Genomic DNA, 14,272 nt, shown 5'->3' with positions numbered 1-14,272 from the left:
GGTCAGATGGAGGAAGCCCAGAGAAGGGAAGGGGGTCAGATGGAGGAGGCACAGAGAAAGGAAGGGGGTCAGATGGAGGAGGCTCAGAGAAGGGAAGAGGCTCAGGATGGGGAGGGGACCCTGGAGGGTCTCGGCTCCGCTTCTGTAAAAGGAGGGGAGTTTTCAGGGTGAAGGAATTCAGTCTGCAGGCTGGATCCCCCCTAATTTGCAAGTCAGCTTGCCCAGTGCCCAGGCCCCAGCCTGGTGTCCTCCCTCTTCCCTTTCCTCCAACTGCTCTCAGGAACCCGGGGACCGTCACTGTGGTGCTGGGTGCCTATGACCTGAGGCGGCGGGAGAGGTGGTCCCGCCAGGTATTTTCCATCAGCAGCATGAGCGAGAACGGCTACGACCCCCAGCAGAACCTGAACGACCTGGTGCTGCTTCAGGTGAGAGGATGGTGTGGGGCTCACGCCTGTGGCCCCAGCACCTCAGGAGGCCGATATTAGCCAGGGAAACATGTTCAAACTCAGTCTCTATGAAAAAATACGGGCGCGGTGGCTCACGCCTGTAATCCCAGCATTTTGGGAGGCTGAGGCAGGTGGATCATGAGGTCAGGAGTTCGAGACCAGCCGGGCCAACATGGTGAAACCCCGTCTCTACTAAAAATACAAAAATCAGCCGGGCGTGGTGGCGGGCGCCTGTAGTCCCAGCTACTCAGGAGGCTGACGCAGGAGAATTACTGGAACTTGGGAGGTTGAGGCTGCAGTGAGCTGAGACTGCGCCATTGCACTCCCGCCTGGGCGACAGAGCCAGGCCTTGTCTCAAAAAAAAAAACTTACAAAAAAAAAAAAAAGGAAAAAAAAGAAAAACAGCAAAACACACAGATGTACCACAGGGCACGTACGGAGCCTCCTGTTGGTGGAAACCGACTCCGTTTTCAGTCGCTTTTGTTGTGACAGAACCAAGTGAATGTTTTTCATTTTTGGTTTTTTCTTTGAGAAAATGATAAAATAATCTCAAAAATAATATAAAAAAATTAAAAAAGTAGAGAGGGGGTTTCACCTTGTTGGCCAGGCTAGTCTCAAGCTCCTGGCCTCAAGGGATCCTCCCACCTTGGTCTCCCAACGGGCTAAATACAGGCACGAGTCACCACGCCCGGCCCCTGCCGGGAATTAAATGCAAACCACTTACAGATGACAATTCATGTCCCTGACACGCCTGCTGCCAGGGGGCCCATGAGGCTCCAGTTCCCAGGTCCACCGTTCCCTGACTCCGTTTCCTTCCCCAGCTGGACCGCGAGGCCAACCTCACCAGCAGCGTGGACACACTGGCACTGCCCCTGCAGAACGCCATGGTGGAAGCCGGCACCAGATGCCAGGTGGCCGGCTGGGGGACCCGGCGTAGTGGGGGGCGTCTCTCTCGTTTTCCCAGGTTCGTCAACGTGACCGTGACCCCCAAGGACCAGTGTCGTCCCAATAACGTGTGCACCGGTGTGCTCGCCCGCCGGGGTGGCATCTGCAATGTAAGTGCTCCCCGCAGCGGGAAGAGGGGTCTTGAGAGGTAATGAGCTCTCTGTGGCGGGAGAAAGCAAGTTCAGGCTGAGGACGGCACAGGATGGGGGGCCTCAGGATGGAGCATTTTAACAGTATGAGGAAAAGTATCTCTTTTTTTTTTTTTTTTTTTTTTTTGAGATGGAGTCTCCTCACTCTGTCACCCAGACTGGAGTGCAGCAGGGTGATCTCGGCTCACTGCAACCTCCGCCTCCCGGGTTCAAGCGATTCTCCTGCCTCAGCCTGCTGAGGGGATTACAGGCGCCCGCCACCACACCTGGCTAATTTTGTTTTTATTGTTTTTTTTTTTTTTTGAGACGGAGTCTCGCTCTGTCGCCCAGGCTGGAGTGCAGTGGCCGGATCTCAGCTCACTGCAAGCTCCGCCTCCCGGGTTTACGCCATTCTCCTGCCTCAGCCTCCCGAGTAGCTGGGACTACAGGCGCCCGCCACCTCGCCCGGCTAGTTTTTTGTATTTTTTAGTAGAGACGGGGTTTCACCGTGTTAGCCAGGATGAGACCCCATCTCTTAAAAGACGCGTGTTGAAAGAAGGGTGGATGTTTTTGTATGTAAATAATGACTTGACAAATTTGATTTGAAACCAAATAGTGCCCACAGCAGCCGCTGGTGCTTACACAGCACTTCCTGAGTGCTGCAACTCAGGTCTGCACGGTGCATCCCAGAGCCACACAGACCCCACCTAGGTTTGTGAGTGGGGCACATTGGCACCAGCTGCCCGGCTGCTTGTGTGCTGCATGGCAGAGCCAGCGCCAAGTCATTGCAACAGGGACCACCTGGCTCCCAGAACCGAGCATGCCGGTTTCGGTCCCTTTACAGAAAGAAGAGGTGACTCCTGTTGCACCTGTGGTTCACCCATTTAATCCTCCCCACTGTCGTCCAAAGCACAGGTGCCATTCCTTCCACCGTTCAGATGGGGAGACGGAGGGTCAATCCCACACGGCTCAGGTGGCCGAGTCAGGATCTGAACCCAGGTGCACACTCCCCTGGCTTCTGCGTGGTTCTTCTGTGTGAGTGTTCCTCGGGGTCACAGGGGGCAGCCCCCATGAGCCTGAGCGGCCCCTCCTCCCTCCCTTCTCCACAGTCAGGCGCCTCCAGCTTCGGGGAGAAGTTCTCCCGAGTGAAGTTCTCGCCGTCACTCACGCTGTTTGGCGGCAAGCCCATGGAGGGCTGGATCGCGGTGACGGTCAGCGGCCTGGTCACCGTGTCCCTGCTGAAGCCCAGCGGGCAGGTGCTGACGTCCACCGAGAGCCTGTGCCGGCTGCGCGGCCGTGTGGCCCTGGCCGACATCGCCTTCACGGGCGGCGGCAACATCGTGGTGGCCACAGCGGACGGCAGCAGCGCGTCACCCGTGCAGTTCTACAAGGTGTGCGTGAGCGTGGTGAGCGAGAAGTGCCGCATCGACACGGAGATCCTGCCCTCCCTGTTCATGCGTTGCACCACCGACCTGAACCGCAAGGACAAGTTCCCCGCCATCACCCACCTCAAGTTCCTGGCCCGGGACATGTCGGAGCAGGTGAGCGGACGTGGGCCGTCACGCGGGCTGGCAGGCTTGGAATGGAGCGCTGCTTCTCAGGGTCCTGGAGGTGGAGACCCACACGGGCCGTGGGCTAAACCAAGGTGTGGGCAGGGCCGGTCCCTTCTGGGGGCTCCAGAGGAGACCCATTTCCTACCTTTCCCAGCATCTGGAGGCGCCCAATCCCTCGGCCCGGGGCCCCTTCCTCCCACTTCACGGCCACAGCGCAGCCTCTTCCTGTCTCTGTCTGAATCTCGCCCTCCCACATCCTCTCGTGAGGACTCTGCAAAGACACTGGGGCCCCTGGACCCCCCGCAACATGCTCTCCCATCTCAGTGTCCTGAACCGAATCCCACCCACAGGTCCCTTCTGTGTGCGACGCGGCCCAGCCACAGGTCCTAGAGCTGAGGATGGGATGTCCCGGGGACCACTGTTCAGCCGACCACACCAGGTCGCCTGGATTTCCGTTGTAATTCGGAATCAGTAACGCCCCAAACTCCTAGAAGCCCCTGACTCGGTTCCCTCTGTCCCTTTGCTCTCCCTGTGGGAGGGCACCATCCGGGGACGTTTGCGTTCCTGTGAGTGGATGTTGGGCTCTGGGGACAGGCAGGCCTGGGCTGGAATCCAGGAGGGCCCCGAGGGGCAGGCGCGGCCCCAGGGTCCCATGGCTCAGGCTCTGGTCGCGTGGCCAGCACAGCAGTGCCGGGTCTGCCCTCACCCCCACCTCCCCCGTAGGTGCTTTTGTGCGCGTCCAGCCAGACCAGCAGCATCGTGGAATGCTGGTCCCTGCGCAAGGAGGGGCTTCCCGTGAACAACATCTTCCAGCAGATCTCCCCCGTGGGTGAGTCTCCCAGCCGGCTGCGGGAGGCCCTGGGCCTGCCCTTGGGGGCAGCTGGTTTTAATTTGAAGGCGGGTCTCGCTCTGTCACCCAGGGTGGTCCTGAACCCCAACCCTAAGTGATCCTCTTGCCTCGACCTCCAGTAGTGCTAGGATCTGGGGCATGACCCCCGTGCCTGCCGGCATTCTGAGTGTGTTAGGCGTGTAGACTCTTCCATCCTTCCACTCCCGCCGCAGCGGCTGCCACCATCCTATGCGGAGCCGGAGCTCAGAGGCACCGCTGCTCCCCCGAGCTCACCCAGCAGGGATACTGTGAGGGGCTGCAGGCGTGCGGGCGGCTGTGGAGTGTGGGTCTGTGGGTGGGGCCGTCAGGCAGCAGGGCACAGGCCAGACCGGGCGGGGGCGGTGCATGGAATCCTCCAGAAGCTGGTTCAGGGAGAGGAAGCCACGGCTCAGAGGGTCAGCTGAGGCTGCTGAGAACACGCCCCCCACCCCACCCCTGCCCCCACCCACCTCCCCAGCAGCCTCTTCTGCCTGATGGGCCCCCATCTCTATCTGCTTTGGGAAGCCAAGGCCAGAGGATGGCTTGAGCCCAGGAGTTCAAGACCAGCCTGGGCAACACAGCAAGACCCCATCTCTACAAAAAGTACAACAAACATTATCTCTATCTGCCTGATGGGCCCCCTGCACCCACGGAGCCAAGCCTGTCTCTATCTGCCTGATGGGCCATTCCCATCTCTATCTGCCTGATGGGCCCCCTGCACCCACGGAGCCAAGCCTGTCACCCCCACCTCCAGCACAAAATCTGGGGCTGGAGCGAAGCAGGGACGCCCGCCTGCCATGACTGGTGGCCAGAACAGCCACTTGGTTTTCAGAGCCTCGGAGGCTGCGGCCCGGTTTTCGGGCTGGCTTCAGAGCCTCGGAGGCTGCGGCCCGGTTTTCGGGCTGGCTTCAGAGCCTCGGAGGCTGCGGCCCGGTTTTCGGGCTGGCTTCCGCCCTGGAGAAGGGAGGTGTTTCCCTGGCAGACGAGCCTAGGCATTTGCCGATTAGCGCTAATGGACCCTGGAGTGGCCGGACGTGTGGGCAGGTGCTCCTCAGAAGCCACTAATGAGCCCGTGTCACGAGGCCCCGATGGCTCCCGGGGCCTGTAGGTGGTTACGTCAACTGCCCGTTGTGGCCGCAGGGGCAGTAAAGGTGAAGAGGGCGGCTGCCCATTCCTTCCCCCGGGCCTCGTAGTGCGTCACCAGGCAGCTGAAGAGGGCCACTGCCGTTCCTTCCCCCGGGCCTTGTGGTGAGTCACCATGCAGTTTGAGCTTCACTGGTTCCTATGGCAGCACCTGGCGCCACCCCGTGTGGCAAGCAGGGCTGCAAGGACCCTCAGCTTCACTGTCCGGTACCCCCGCTGGGCACATCTGTGTCCATTGTCTGCCCACAGCCAGACCACCGGGCAGTCCCGGGCTCCAACGCTCCTCCTCATCTCCTGCAGCCATCCTCAGCTGCTGGCCCAGCTCCTACTCGTCCCTAAGAGCCACGTCTCACATGCACGCCACAGCCTTTCTTGGATCTCACGTCCCCGGCAGATGGGGGCCACTGGGACACAGTCCCTGACGCACCCATCTGTCCCCCCACATGCCCACCATGCCCACCATGCCAGGCTTCGGTCCCCGTGGTGCCCAGCTCTTCACCCACTGCCCCACGTCCCCACTTAGCAGCTTAGCCTCTCCCTGCTTCAAGTCCCCTGTCATTTAGAAATGCTGACCGCAGCTGTCAGTTGGACGGAGGAGGGGACGTAAATCGGGCTGTGAGGGCGCCCTGGGCACCAGCTGGGCGTGTGCTCATCGTGGCAGCTGCTTCACTCAGTGCTGTGGCACTGAGTTTCCTGTTTTTCCCGTGAGAGGCTCAATTCCACGAGGGCCAGCCACCCCTGACCACTGTGTGCCCTCTGGACATCTCAGCCACTCTCTGGGCCTCAGTTCCCCCCAGGGAATGCTGCTCACAGGACCCCTGTACAGGTTTGCAGGAGCTCAAGGCTCTGTGACCGTGATACCCCGTCCAGAGCAGAGACCTCATGACGCGGGTGGCACAGAGCAGCTGTGTGGTCGTCAGCTTCAGCCAAGTAACAAGCCAGCCCCAAACCGAGCAGCTCAGACCAGCAGCCCCACACTGGTTCTGTGGCTGGGCTGCCTCAGCTGCTCTGTCCTGGTTCCTGTGTGTCTGCGGTCAGCAGCCAAGGTGGCGTGGCCTGTCCATTGGCCCCACATGCTTCAGCAGGCCGGCTCTGGCTGCCCTCAGTGTCCCACATGCAGCAAGAGCAGGACCCCCTGCACATGCTCTCTGGGCTTCCGTTTTTTGTTGTTGTTGTTGTATGTTCCGTTTTTTTTTGTATGTTGCCCAGGCTGGAATGCAGTGGCTTGATCTCCGCTCACTGCAGCCTCATCCTCCTGGGCTCGAGCAATTCTCCTACCTCAGCCTCCTAAGTTGCTGGGACTACAGGCATGCGCAGGCATGCACCACCACACCCAGCTAATGTTTGTTGTACTTTTTGTAGAGATGGGGTCTTGCTGTGTTGCCCAGGCTGGTCTTGAACTCCTGGGCTCAAGCCATCCTCTGGCCTTGGCTTCCCAAAGTGCTGGGACGGCAGGCGTGAGCCTAGGTGCCCGGCCGTGTCACATTTGCTACCACTCGGCCCGAGATCCCCAGAAGCCTCTGCCCTGCTGGGAGGAGCTGCGTCTTCACGCAGAGGCTGCCAGCCAGCAGATCTGTGGGTGCGACCGTCCCGCGTGGCTTTATTGTGTGGGGAGCCTGGAATTGTAGTTGAGGAGGGATGGAAGTCCCAGCTCAGCTGACTGAGGCCGAGTGTTAGGGTTTGCATGGCCGCAGGTCTGGGGTGGCGCCATCTCCCCACTGTCCGCTCCATCAAGGGGGTGAGACGGCGCCACCCCACAGGTTTCCACGAAATCCCAGGGCCGCATCCCGTTGGCCCGCCGTGGGTCACGTGCCCGTTCCGGAACCAATCAGTGGCCGAGGCACGGAGCGCTCGGATTGGCCAGGCCTCGTCTTCCGGGCGTGGGAGCGGGGCTGCCTGAGACCGGGGAGGGGCACTGGGCAGTTGCATGCCCGGCCCTGCTGGGCTCCTGCGGCTGCTTCTCAGCCTGTGTTCACTCCATTGCCTTCCTGTTTTCCTGCCCCTGATTTTTCAGTTGGCGACAAACAGCCCACGATTCTCAAATGGCGGATCCTGTCGGCCACCAACGATCTGGACCGTGTGTCGGCCGTGGCGCTACCCAAGCTGCCCATCTCGCTCACCAACACCGACCTCAAGGTGGCCAGCGACACACAGTTCTACCCGGGCCTCGGTACGGTGGAGTCAGCGGCAGCCACTCGGCCTCAGCTCACACCGGGGGAGGTGGGCCCTGAGCGCAGGCCACGGGGCCGTGGGAGCTCGGCCTCCTGGGCTCTGATGGGTTCCCGATTAGGAGGCAGACGTCATCTTTCGGGATCTGTGAGGCTTGCAGACAGATGCAGTGCTTTTTAATTTGTAAAGAGTCATTGCAGATCAACAAGGGAGCATGGGGAACTTGGGGGCGGAACTCCTTTCCGGGTAGGCGGCTCCTTTCCTCTCCGCGCTGCAGCAGCTGTAATGTGGGTCCTGAGCTCAAACCGTGGCGTCCATGCCCCTGAGTCTGTTCACTCTTCAGTGCTGACCCTGTTTGCTCAGCTGTAAAGAGGGGGCAAGTCCGCCCTAGCTCAGGCCCCTCCCTTCTCCCAGCTCCCATTCTACCCTGGTTCCCTGGAAAGAGCGTTTATCAAAACCCGCTCAGGGTGTAGGACTGTTCCTCGGAGCCTGCAGAGAGGGTCAGGGGATGTGGTTCCGTGTTCCAAAGCCCTTGGTTTATGCTCCATTTTCCAGCCTCTCTACTGCAGCGACTCCTTTCATATCTTCTTTTCCATGAGCTTTGGGTTCTGGACCCCACCTCCCCCTGGCCTTCGTGCAGAGGCAGACCCCAGTGTGACTGACAGCTCCAGCCCACCACCACCCTAAGATGCCTCTCTTTGGGATGCCAGGAGCCCCACCCCTTGGTCCCCCACTCCTTGGTCCCCCACTTGTAGCGCCCTCCTCCCCTGTGCTCCTTGAGTGGTACATCAGCCAGGACCTGGCCCCAGCTGTGAGGGGCTGGGAGCAGTGCGGCCAAGGCTGCTGGCTCCTGCTCCCCTGGTGCTCAGGGGCTTTGTAACTGAAGAAAGAGCAGCTGGGGGCATGGGTACTGGATGCCGGGGAGGGCTCACCCCCTAAATGGGCAGCCTTGGCTCTCCACACCCTGCACAGCAGGCGGCCCTCCCCAGGTGGGCGTGTCCCGGGCCCTGCCCATGCCTAAGCAGTGCCTGTGCCCCGCAGGGCTGGCCTTGGCCTTCCACGACGGCAGCGTCCACATCGTGCATCGGCTCTCACTGCAGACCATGGCCGTCTTCTACAGCTCCGCAGCCCCGAGGCCCGTGGATGAGCCGGCCATCAAGCGCCCCCGCACCGCGGGCCCCGCCGTCCACTTTAAGGCCATGCAGCTCTCCTGGACCTCACTGGCCCTGGTGGGCATCGACAACCAGGGGAAGGTGAGCTGCTTGTGTGCGTGGAGCTGGGGCTGGTGGGGTGCCAGAGGGAGGTGCCCCCCTGGGGAAGGGACCGCAGGTGCAAGCCTCTCTCCAGCCCCTGCCTGTGTTGCCTCGTCTGTGCCATGGATTCATCTCGTTGAGCGAGGTCACTGGGGTGGCTCACAGTGCATATTAGGAGGTTCATAGCTAGGAGCCGCTGAGAGGATCGCCTTTCATGAGGTGGACTCCTCAGTTAAAGGAGACGAGTGGAAGCCTGGCTCCGCATCCAGCGCAGTCGGGGCTCGGGGATTTTCCTTCCCTGTTCCCAGAGGCGTTGCCCATGACCCTGACAGAAAGGTGCAGGCAGTACAGACGTGAGCACACACACGGGCTGGCACGCCCACATGCCCACAGGCATGACTGGCCCGTGGGTCGGTCTGGAGCCTCCGGAGTAGGCTAATAAAGAGCCACGCTTCCCTCATTGCTTCCAGGGTGGGCCCAGAGCCACCTGGAGAGGAGCTGGAGGTCCCTTCCCCGCCCCCCACAACACGCACCTCAACCCCGGGGCCCCATGCCCCTCCCGGCTGAGGTCGCAGCCCCACGTCTCACCTGGCTCTCCCTGGGCTCTGTCTCTGGCAGCTGAGCGTGCTCCGCCTCTCGCCCTCCATGGGCCACCCGCTGGAAGTGGGACTGGCACTGCGGCACCTGCTTTTCCTGCTGGAGTACTGCATGGTGACCGGCTATGACTGGTGGGACATCCTGCTGCACGTGCAGCCCAGCATGGTGCAGAGCCTGGTGGAGAAGCTGCACGAGGAGTACACGCGCCAGACCGCTGCCCTGCAGCAGGTGGGGTCATGTGGCAGGTGGGGCCCCGTGGCAGGTGGGGGGCGGCCCTGCAGCAGGCAGGGGCCCCGTGGTCAGTGAGGGGCCAGCAGCGGGGGGGGGGTCCCTGCAGCAGTTGTGGAGGTCTCCGCGGCAGACGTGGGGGTCCCCTTGGCAGACGGGGTTGTGACAGCTGTGTTGGGTCCCTGTGGCAGATCGGGGCTCTGTGGCAGGTGAAGGGCAGGAGGGGCAGGTAGCCTGTGAGGTGAGGCTATGCGTGGGGTGTGCACCCAGAGGCCCGTCTGGTAAAGCTGCACCTCAGAGGAGCACTTTGTTCCCCTCCTTACCTGGGATGTTTTCTCTGTAACACGTTAAGCCCCACAGGTAAGGCCTGATACCCCCTGGATGGCTCCCTTCTCCAGTGTTCCCAGTCTGGGGGTGTCTTTCTAAGTCGTCCTCTCAGAATGAGAGAGGGTTCCAGGGTGCACACCAGGCAGGCCTGTGGTGTGAGGCCTCAACTAGCACAGTCAGAAGATGAACACACAGAAACCCGCCCATTGGAAGGAGAGGAGGGGACACAGAGGCCCGCAGGTCAGAAGGGTCTCTTGCAGTGATGTGGTCACGCACCTGCAATCTCAGAGTGTCTGCGAAAGACCTCAGCTGTAACGAGGTGGTCCGGCAGCTGCACATGGGACCAGCCCTCTAAACCTCAGTCATGTTCCTCTATGCCGCCAAGAACCAATACGAAGATAAAACGGGAAAAAATCCCACTCGCAGCACAGTCTGCCGAGAGACGTGGGAGACCCAGGCAGGGGCTGCGACGCTAAACCCCGGCACGGCTGGGATCCGTAGCCAGTGACGGCGCTTGTGATGGCGAGGCCCCACTCTCTCCCTCCTTGGGCCCTCACTGCGTGCCAAGCATTTCATTTTTGTTTTTTAGTTCTTTCTATTTTTTGTAGAGATGCGGTCTCCTATGTTACACAGGCTCTGCAACTCCCAGCCTCCAGGAATCTTCCAACCTCAGCCTCCCAAAATGCTTCAGCTCATTAATTCTTTCCCGCTAGACCAGGGTCTCCCTGCCGGCACCAAGGACATCGGGGGCTGGAGCAGCCTCTGGGGTGGGGGCGTCCTGTTGAGCAGCCTCCCCGGCCTCCACTTGTCAGGGGCACCCCCAGTGGTGACAACTAGAAATGTCTGCAGACATCACCAGGACCCCCCTGCCGGGGCAGAGCCGCTCCCAGCTGAGACCAGGCACCTGGTCCTGTGTGGCCGGTCCTCTGCGCCCATTTTGCTACGAGGTTTCTGAGGCGCAGAGGTGAAGCACCTTGCCCTGCTCACTGAACACCTGGGCTTAGCGTCGGACTGCTCTTCTCCACCCTGGAGCCTTGGCGGGCGCCTCTGCCCCGGCCCTTTGGGGTGACCCGGCTTCCTGCCTCCAGGTTCTCTCCACCCGGATCCTGGCCATGAAGGCCTCGCTCTGCAAGCTGTCGCCCTGCACGGTGACCCGCGTGTGCGACTACCACACCAAGCTCTTCCTCATCGCCATCAGCTCCACTCTGAAGTCGCTGCTGCGCCCCCACTTCCTCAACACACCCGACAAGAGCCCCGGCGACCGGCTGACCGAGATCTGCGCTAAGATCACTGACGTCGGTGGGTCCTGTCCCGCGCCCAGGGCCTCGAGGCTCCTTTCATCTATTTTATTTTTATTATTTATTGTTTTTACTCTTTTGAGATAGGGTCTTACTCTGTCACCCAGGCTGGAGTGCAGTGGCACAATCTCAGCTCATTGCAGCCTCAGCCTCAGCCGCCGCCTCCCAGGTTCAAGTGATTCTCCTCTCTCAGCCTCCCAAGTAACTGGGATTACAGGCCTGCACCACCACGCCCGGCTGATTTTTGTATTTTTGGTAGAGATGGGGTTTCACCATGTTGGCCAGGCTGGTCTCGAACTTCTGACCTCAAATGACCCGCCTGCCTCAGCCTCCTACTAAAGTCTTGTGATACAGCCTAAAGGCTGGGATTACACCACGCCCAGCCCTTTAGAGACAGGGTCTCACTGTGTCATCCAGGTTGCAGCACGGTGGCACAGTTATAGCTCAGTGCAGCCTCAGCCTTCCAGACTCAAGCAATCTTCTCGCCTCAGCCTCTGGAGTAGCTGAGATTACAAGCGTGCGCCACACACGCAGTTTTTAATTTTTCGTAGAGACAAGGTCTCACTGTGATGCCCAAACTGGTCTTGACCTCCTGAACTCAAGCGATCCTTCCACCTCTCTACCCCTGGGGGCTGAGATGCTACTCCCAGGCCGAGACCCGGCACCCGGGTCCTGTGTGGCAGGTCTGCTCCTTCTTCCATTTTGCTATAAGGGGACTGAGGCAGAGAGGCTAAGCAGCTCACCCAGGACATGGTGTCCCACTCGCCTCGGCCTCCTGAAGCGCTGGGATTATAGGCGTGAGCCGCTGTGCTTGGCAGGCTGTTTCTTTTAAAAATTAGGGTTGCAGGGCGCAGTGGCTCACGACTGTAATCCCAGCACTTTGGGAGGCTGAGGTGGGCGGATCGTGAGGTCAGGAGATCGAGACCATCCTGGCTAACACAGTGAAACCCCATCTCTAGTAAAAATACAAAAATCAGCCGGGCATGTTGGCAGGTGCCTGTAGTCCCAGCTACTCAGGAGGCTGAGGCAGGAGAATTGCTTGAACCCGGGAGGCAGAGCTTGCAGTGAGCTGAGATCACGCCATTGTACTCCAGCCTGGGCGACAGTGTGAGACTCAGTCTCAAAAAATTAAAAAATTAGGGTTATTGTTTATGTCTGGAGTACCCAGCTCACTGTGGGCCCGTGGCGCTCCTGGTAGCTGGGAGCTGTGTGCACAGTCATTATTTCTGTGGGACCACCCTAGTCACCATCCAACAGGCATCTGTTGGGTGTGTAACCGGCGCCAGGTGCCGCACCTGTGTGGCTGCAGCTGCAGTGTGGACACACACCTGTGTTCACAGAGTTCACCTCAGAGCAGGGGGCAGATGTGCACCAGCGGGCCGGGCCTGAGCAGTGGTGGCCCTGGCATAGGGACCTGCCTGCGCCAAGGCCTGCAGGCCAAGAGAAGCGGCCCCCAGGTGGGCAGGCAGTGGGCTCCCGGTTCCTCCCTGGCAATGCCATCGCCCCCTTCTCATTCCCGCTCTGGGTCCCCTTGTATCCTGGAACTGGGTGGGCACTCGGTGCAGGTCAAAGGACTGAGGGGTACAGTTAGGTCACCCTCTGTGTACAAGAAGCCCGAGCTGACCCGACCCATGTCTCCTTGCAGACATTGACAAGGTCATGATCAACCTCAAGACGGAGGAGTTTGTCCTGGATATGAACACGCTGCAGGCGCTGCAGCAGCTCCTGCAGTGGGTGGGCGACTTCGTGCTCTACCTGCTGGCCAGCCTACCCAACCAGGTGCGCTGCGCTCGCCCCTGAGGCCGCGCTCGCCCCGAGGCCGCGCTCGCCGAGGCCCCGCCCCTCATCAGGGCCCTGCCTCCTGGCCCCGCCCCTCATCTGGGCCCTGCCTCCCTGGCCCCGCCCCTCATCAGGGCCCTGCCTCCTGGCCTCTCCCCTCACCCCGCCCCTCACCTGGGCCCTGCCTCCCTGGCCCCGCCCCTCACCTGGGCTCTGCCTCTTTGGCCCCACCGCTCATCAGGGCCCTGCCTCCTTGGCCCTGCCCGTCCCTGGGCTCCGCCTCCCAGGCCCTGCCCCCCAAAACCCCTTAAGCCCCGCCCGTACTTGGAGCCCCACCTCCTGACACTGTCTATTCTCAAAGCTCCACTTTCTAGCCCGCCGCTGCCGCACCTCGGAGCCCTCACCTCCATGAAGCTCCTGCAAAAAACCCTTTCTTGGCCACACTCTTTCTGCCCATTCTCGAAGCCCCGCCTCCCAGACCCTGCCCCTTCTCAGTCCCACCCTTTACCCTTCCCAGCTCCCTGTGCGGGGGGCGGTTGCGGGGGTTGGCGGCTTTGAAATCTTCAAGTCTCCATCCACACCCCCACCTTCCAGTATGCGGCCTGTGTGCCACTGACCAGGGCTCCAGCCTCCCTCCGCCCACACACTCTGTCCTGCCCCAGCTGTGACCTCTCCCCAAGCTTTATTTTGCCCTGGGGCCCCTGTCTCTCCACCCGCGCCCATCAGGGACGGTTTGAAGTCCCTCTCTGCTCTTTGTGGGACTTGAGGCTGCCAGGTCCTCTCGGCTCCCAGTACAGCCACCAGGGGCACTCAGCTGTGAGAGGGGGCGGCTGCTCCTCCACGTGCAGGTGGGGACGTTGGCCTCAGCCAGAGCCGCTTCTTAGTCCTGTGGAGGCTCAGCGATGGGACAGCTCTCCAGATGGGGCTGTCCTGGGCCCTGCAGGGCGCTGAGCAGTGTCCCCAGCATCCACCCACTCTGTGCCAGGAGCACCCCAGTCCTGACTACCACAAATGTCCCAGACCCTGTCCATTGCCCCCAGGTCGGGGTTCCACCGAACCCGAGAGACTTCATCCCATCACCATCTGCCCCCCGCCGCCACCCAGCCACTCCGATGCCTCTTTCCGGCAGGGCTCCCTGCTGAGGCCGGGCCACAGCTTTCTGCGGGACGGCACCTCGCTGGGCATGCTTCGGGAGCTGATGGTGGTCATCCGCATCTGGGGCCTGCTGAAGCCCAGCTGCCTGCCCGTGTACACGGCCACCTCGGACACCCAGGACAGCATGTCCCTGCTCTTCCGCTTACTCACCAAGCTCTGGATCTGCTGTGAGGCCCCCTGCCCTCTGCTCCCCTCTCCCTGCCAAAGCACACCGTGTCTGAGACCCCCACCAGAACATAAGCCCCTGCAGGTGGCAATGGCTCTGCCTTGATCTCTGCCATTTCCCCGGTTCCCAGCACAGGTCCTTGCTCGGTGTGGGTGCTTTTGGGATGGCAGCCACTCCCAGGCACCTATTTGCTGTCTCTCCTTGTCAGGTTGTGTGT

At 61.0% G+C, this 14,272-nt stretch overlaps 2 protein-coding genes across 2 annotated transcripts in view; both read left to right on the top strand.

Annotated features, from left to right (window-relative positions):
• Nucleotides 1-1,543, top strand: part of AZU1 (azurocidin 1) — a 2,645-nt gene extending 1,102 nt beyond the window's left edge. The window contains exons 3-4 of the mRNA XM_026457290.1: nt 281-425; nt 1,268-1,543. Of these exons, the coding sequence (XP_026313075.1) occupies nt 281-425; nt 1,268-1,543 (421 nt within the window). The remainder of the gene's footprint in view (nt 1-280; nt 426-1,267) is intronic.
• A 448-nt stretch (nt 1,544-1,991) lies between these two features.
• On the top strand, nt 1,992-14,196 carry LOC111526803 (mediator of RNA polymerase II transcription subunit 16). The gene is made up of 8 exons (XM_026457316.2): nt 1,992-3,060; nt 3,796-3,901; nt 7,098-7,253; nt 8,294-8,505; nt 9,124-9,330; nt 10,746-10,956; nt 12,601-12,734; nt 13,864-14,196. Exons 1-8 carry the CDS (start codon nt 2,458-2,460, stop codon nt 14,158-14,160), a joined length of 1,926 nt encoding a protein of 641 aa, XP_026313101.1. The 5' UTR covers nt 1,992-2,457; the 3' UTR covers nt 14,161-14,196.
• Nucleotides 14,197-14,272: the final 76 nt, after the last annotated feature.

The sequence above is a fragment of the Piliocolobus tephrosceles genome, chromosome 21 (genome assembly GCF_002776525.5).
Source record: "Piliocolobus tephrosceles isolate RC106 chromosome 21, ASM277652v3, whole genome shotgun sequence".
Lineage (NCBI taxonomy): Eukaryota > Metazoa > Chordata > Mammalia > Primates > Cercopithecidae > Piliocolobus > Piliocolobus tephrosceles.
This window is presented reverse-complemented; position numbering and strand designations above follow the sequence as displayed.

Excerpts from the sequence above, each read along its gene's own strand:
- LOC111526803 (XM_026457316.2), top strand. The coding sequence starts at position 2,458 with ATGGGGAGACGGAGGGTCAATCCCACACGGCTCAGGTGGCCGAGTCAG. Across the intron at positions 7,254-8,293 it reads ACAGTTCTACCCGGGCCTCG|GGCTGGCCTTGGCCTTCCAC; the intron begins GTACGGTGGAGT and ends TGTGCCCCGCAG. Across the intron at positions 8,506-9,123 it reads GCATCGACAACCAGGGGAAG|CTGAGCGTGCTCCGCCTCTC; the intron begins GTGAGCTGCTTG and ends TGTCTCTGGCAG.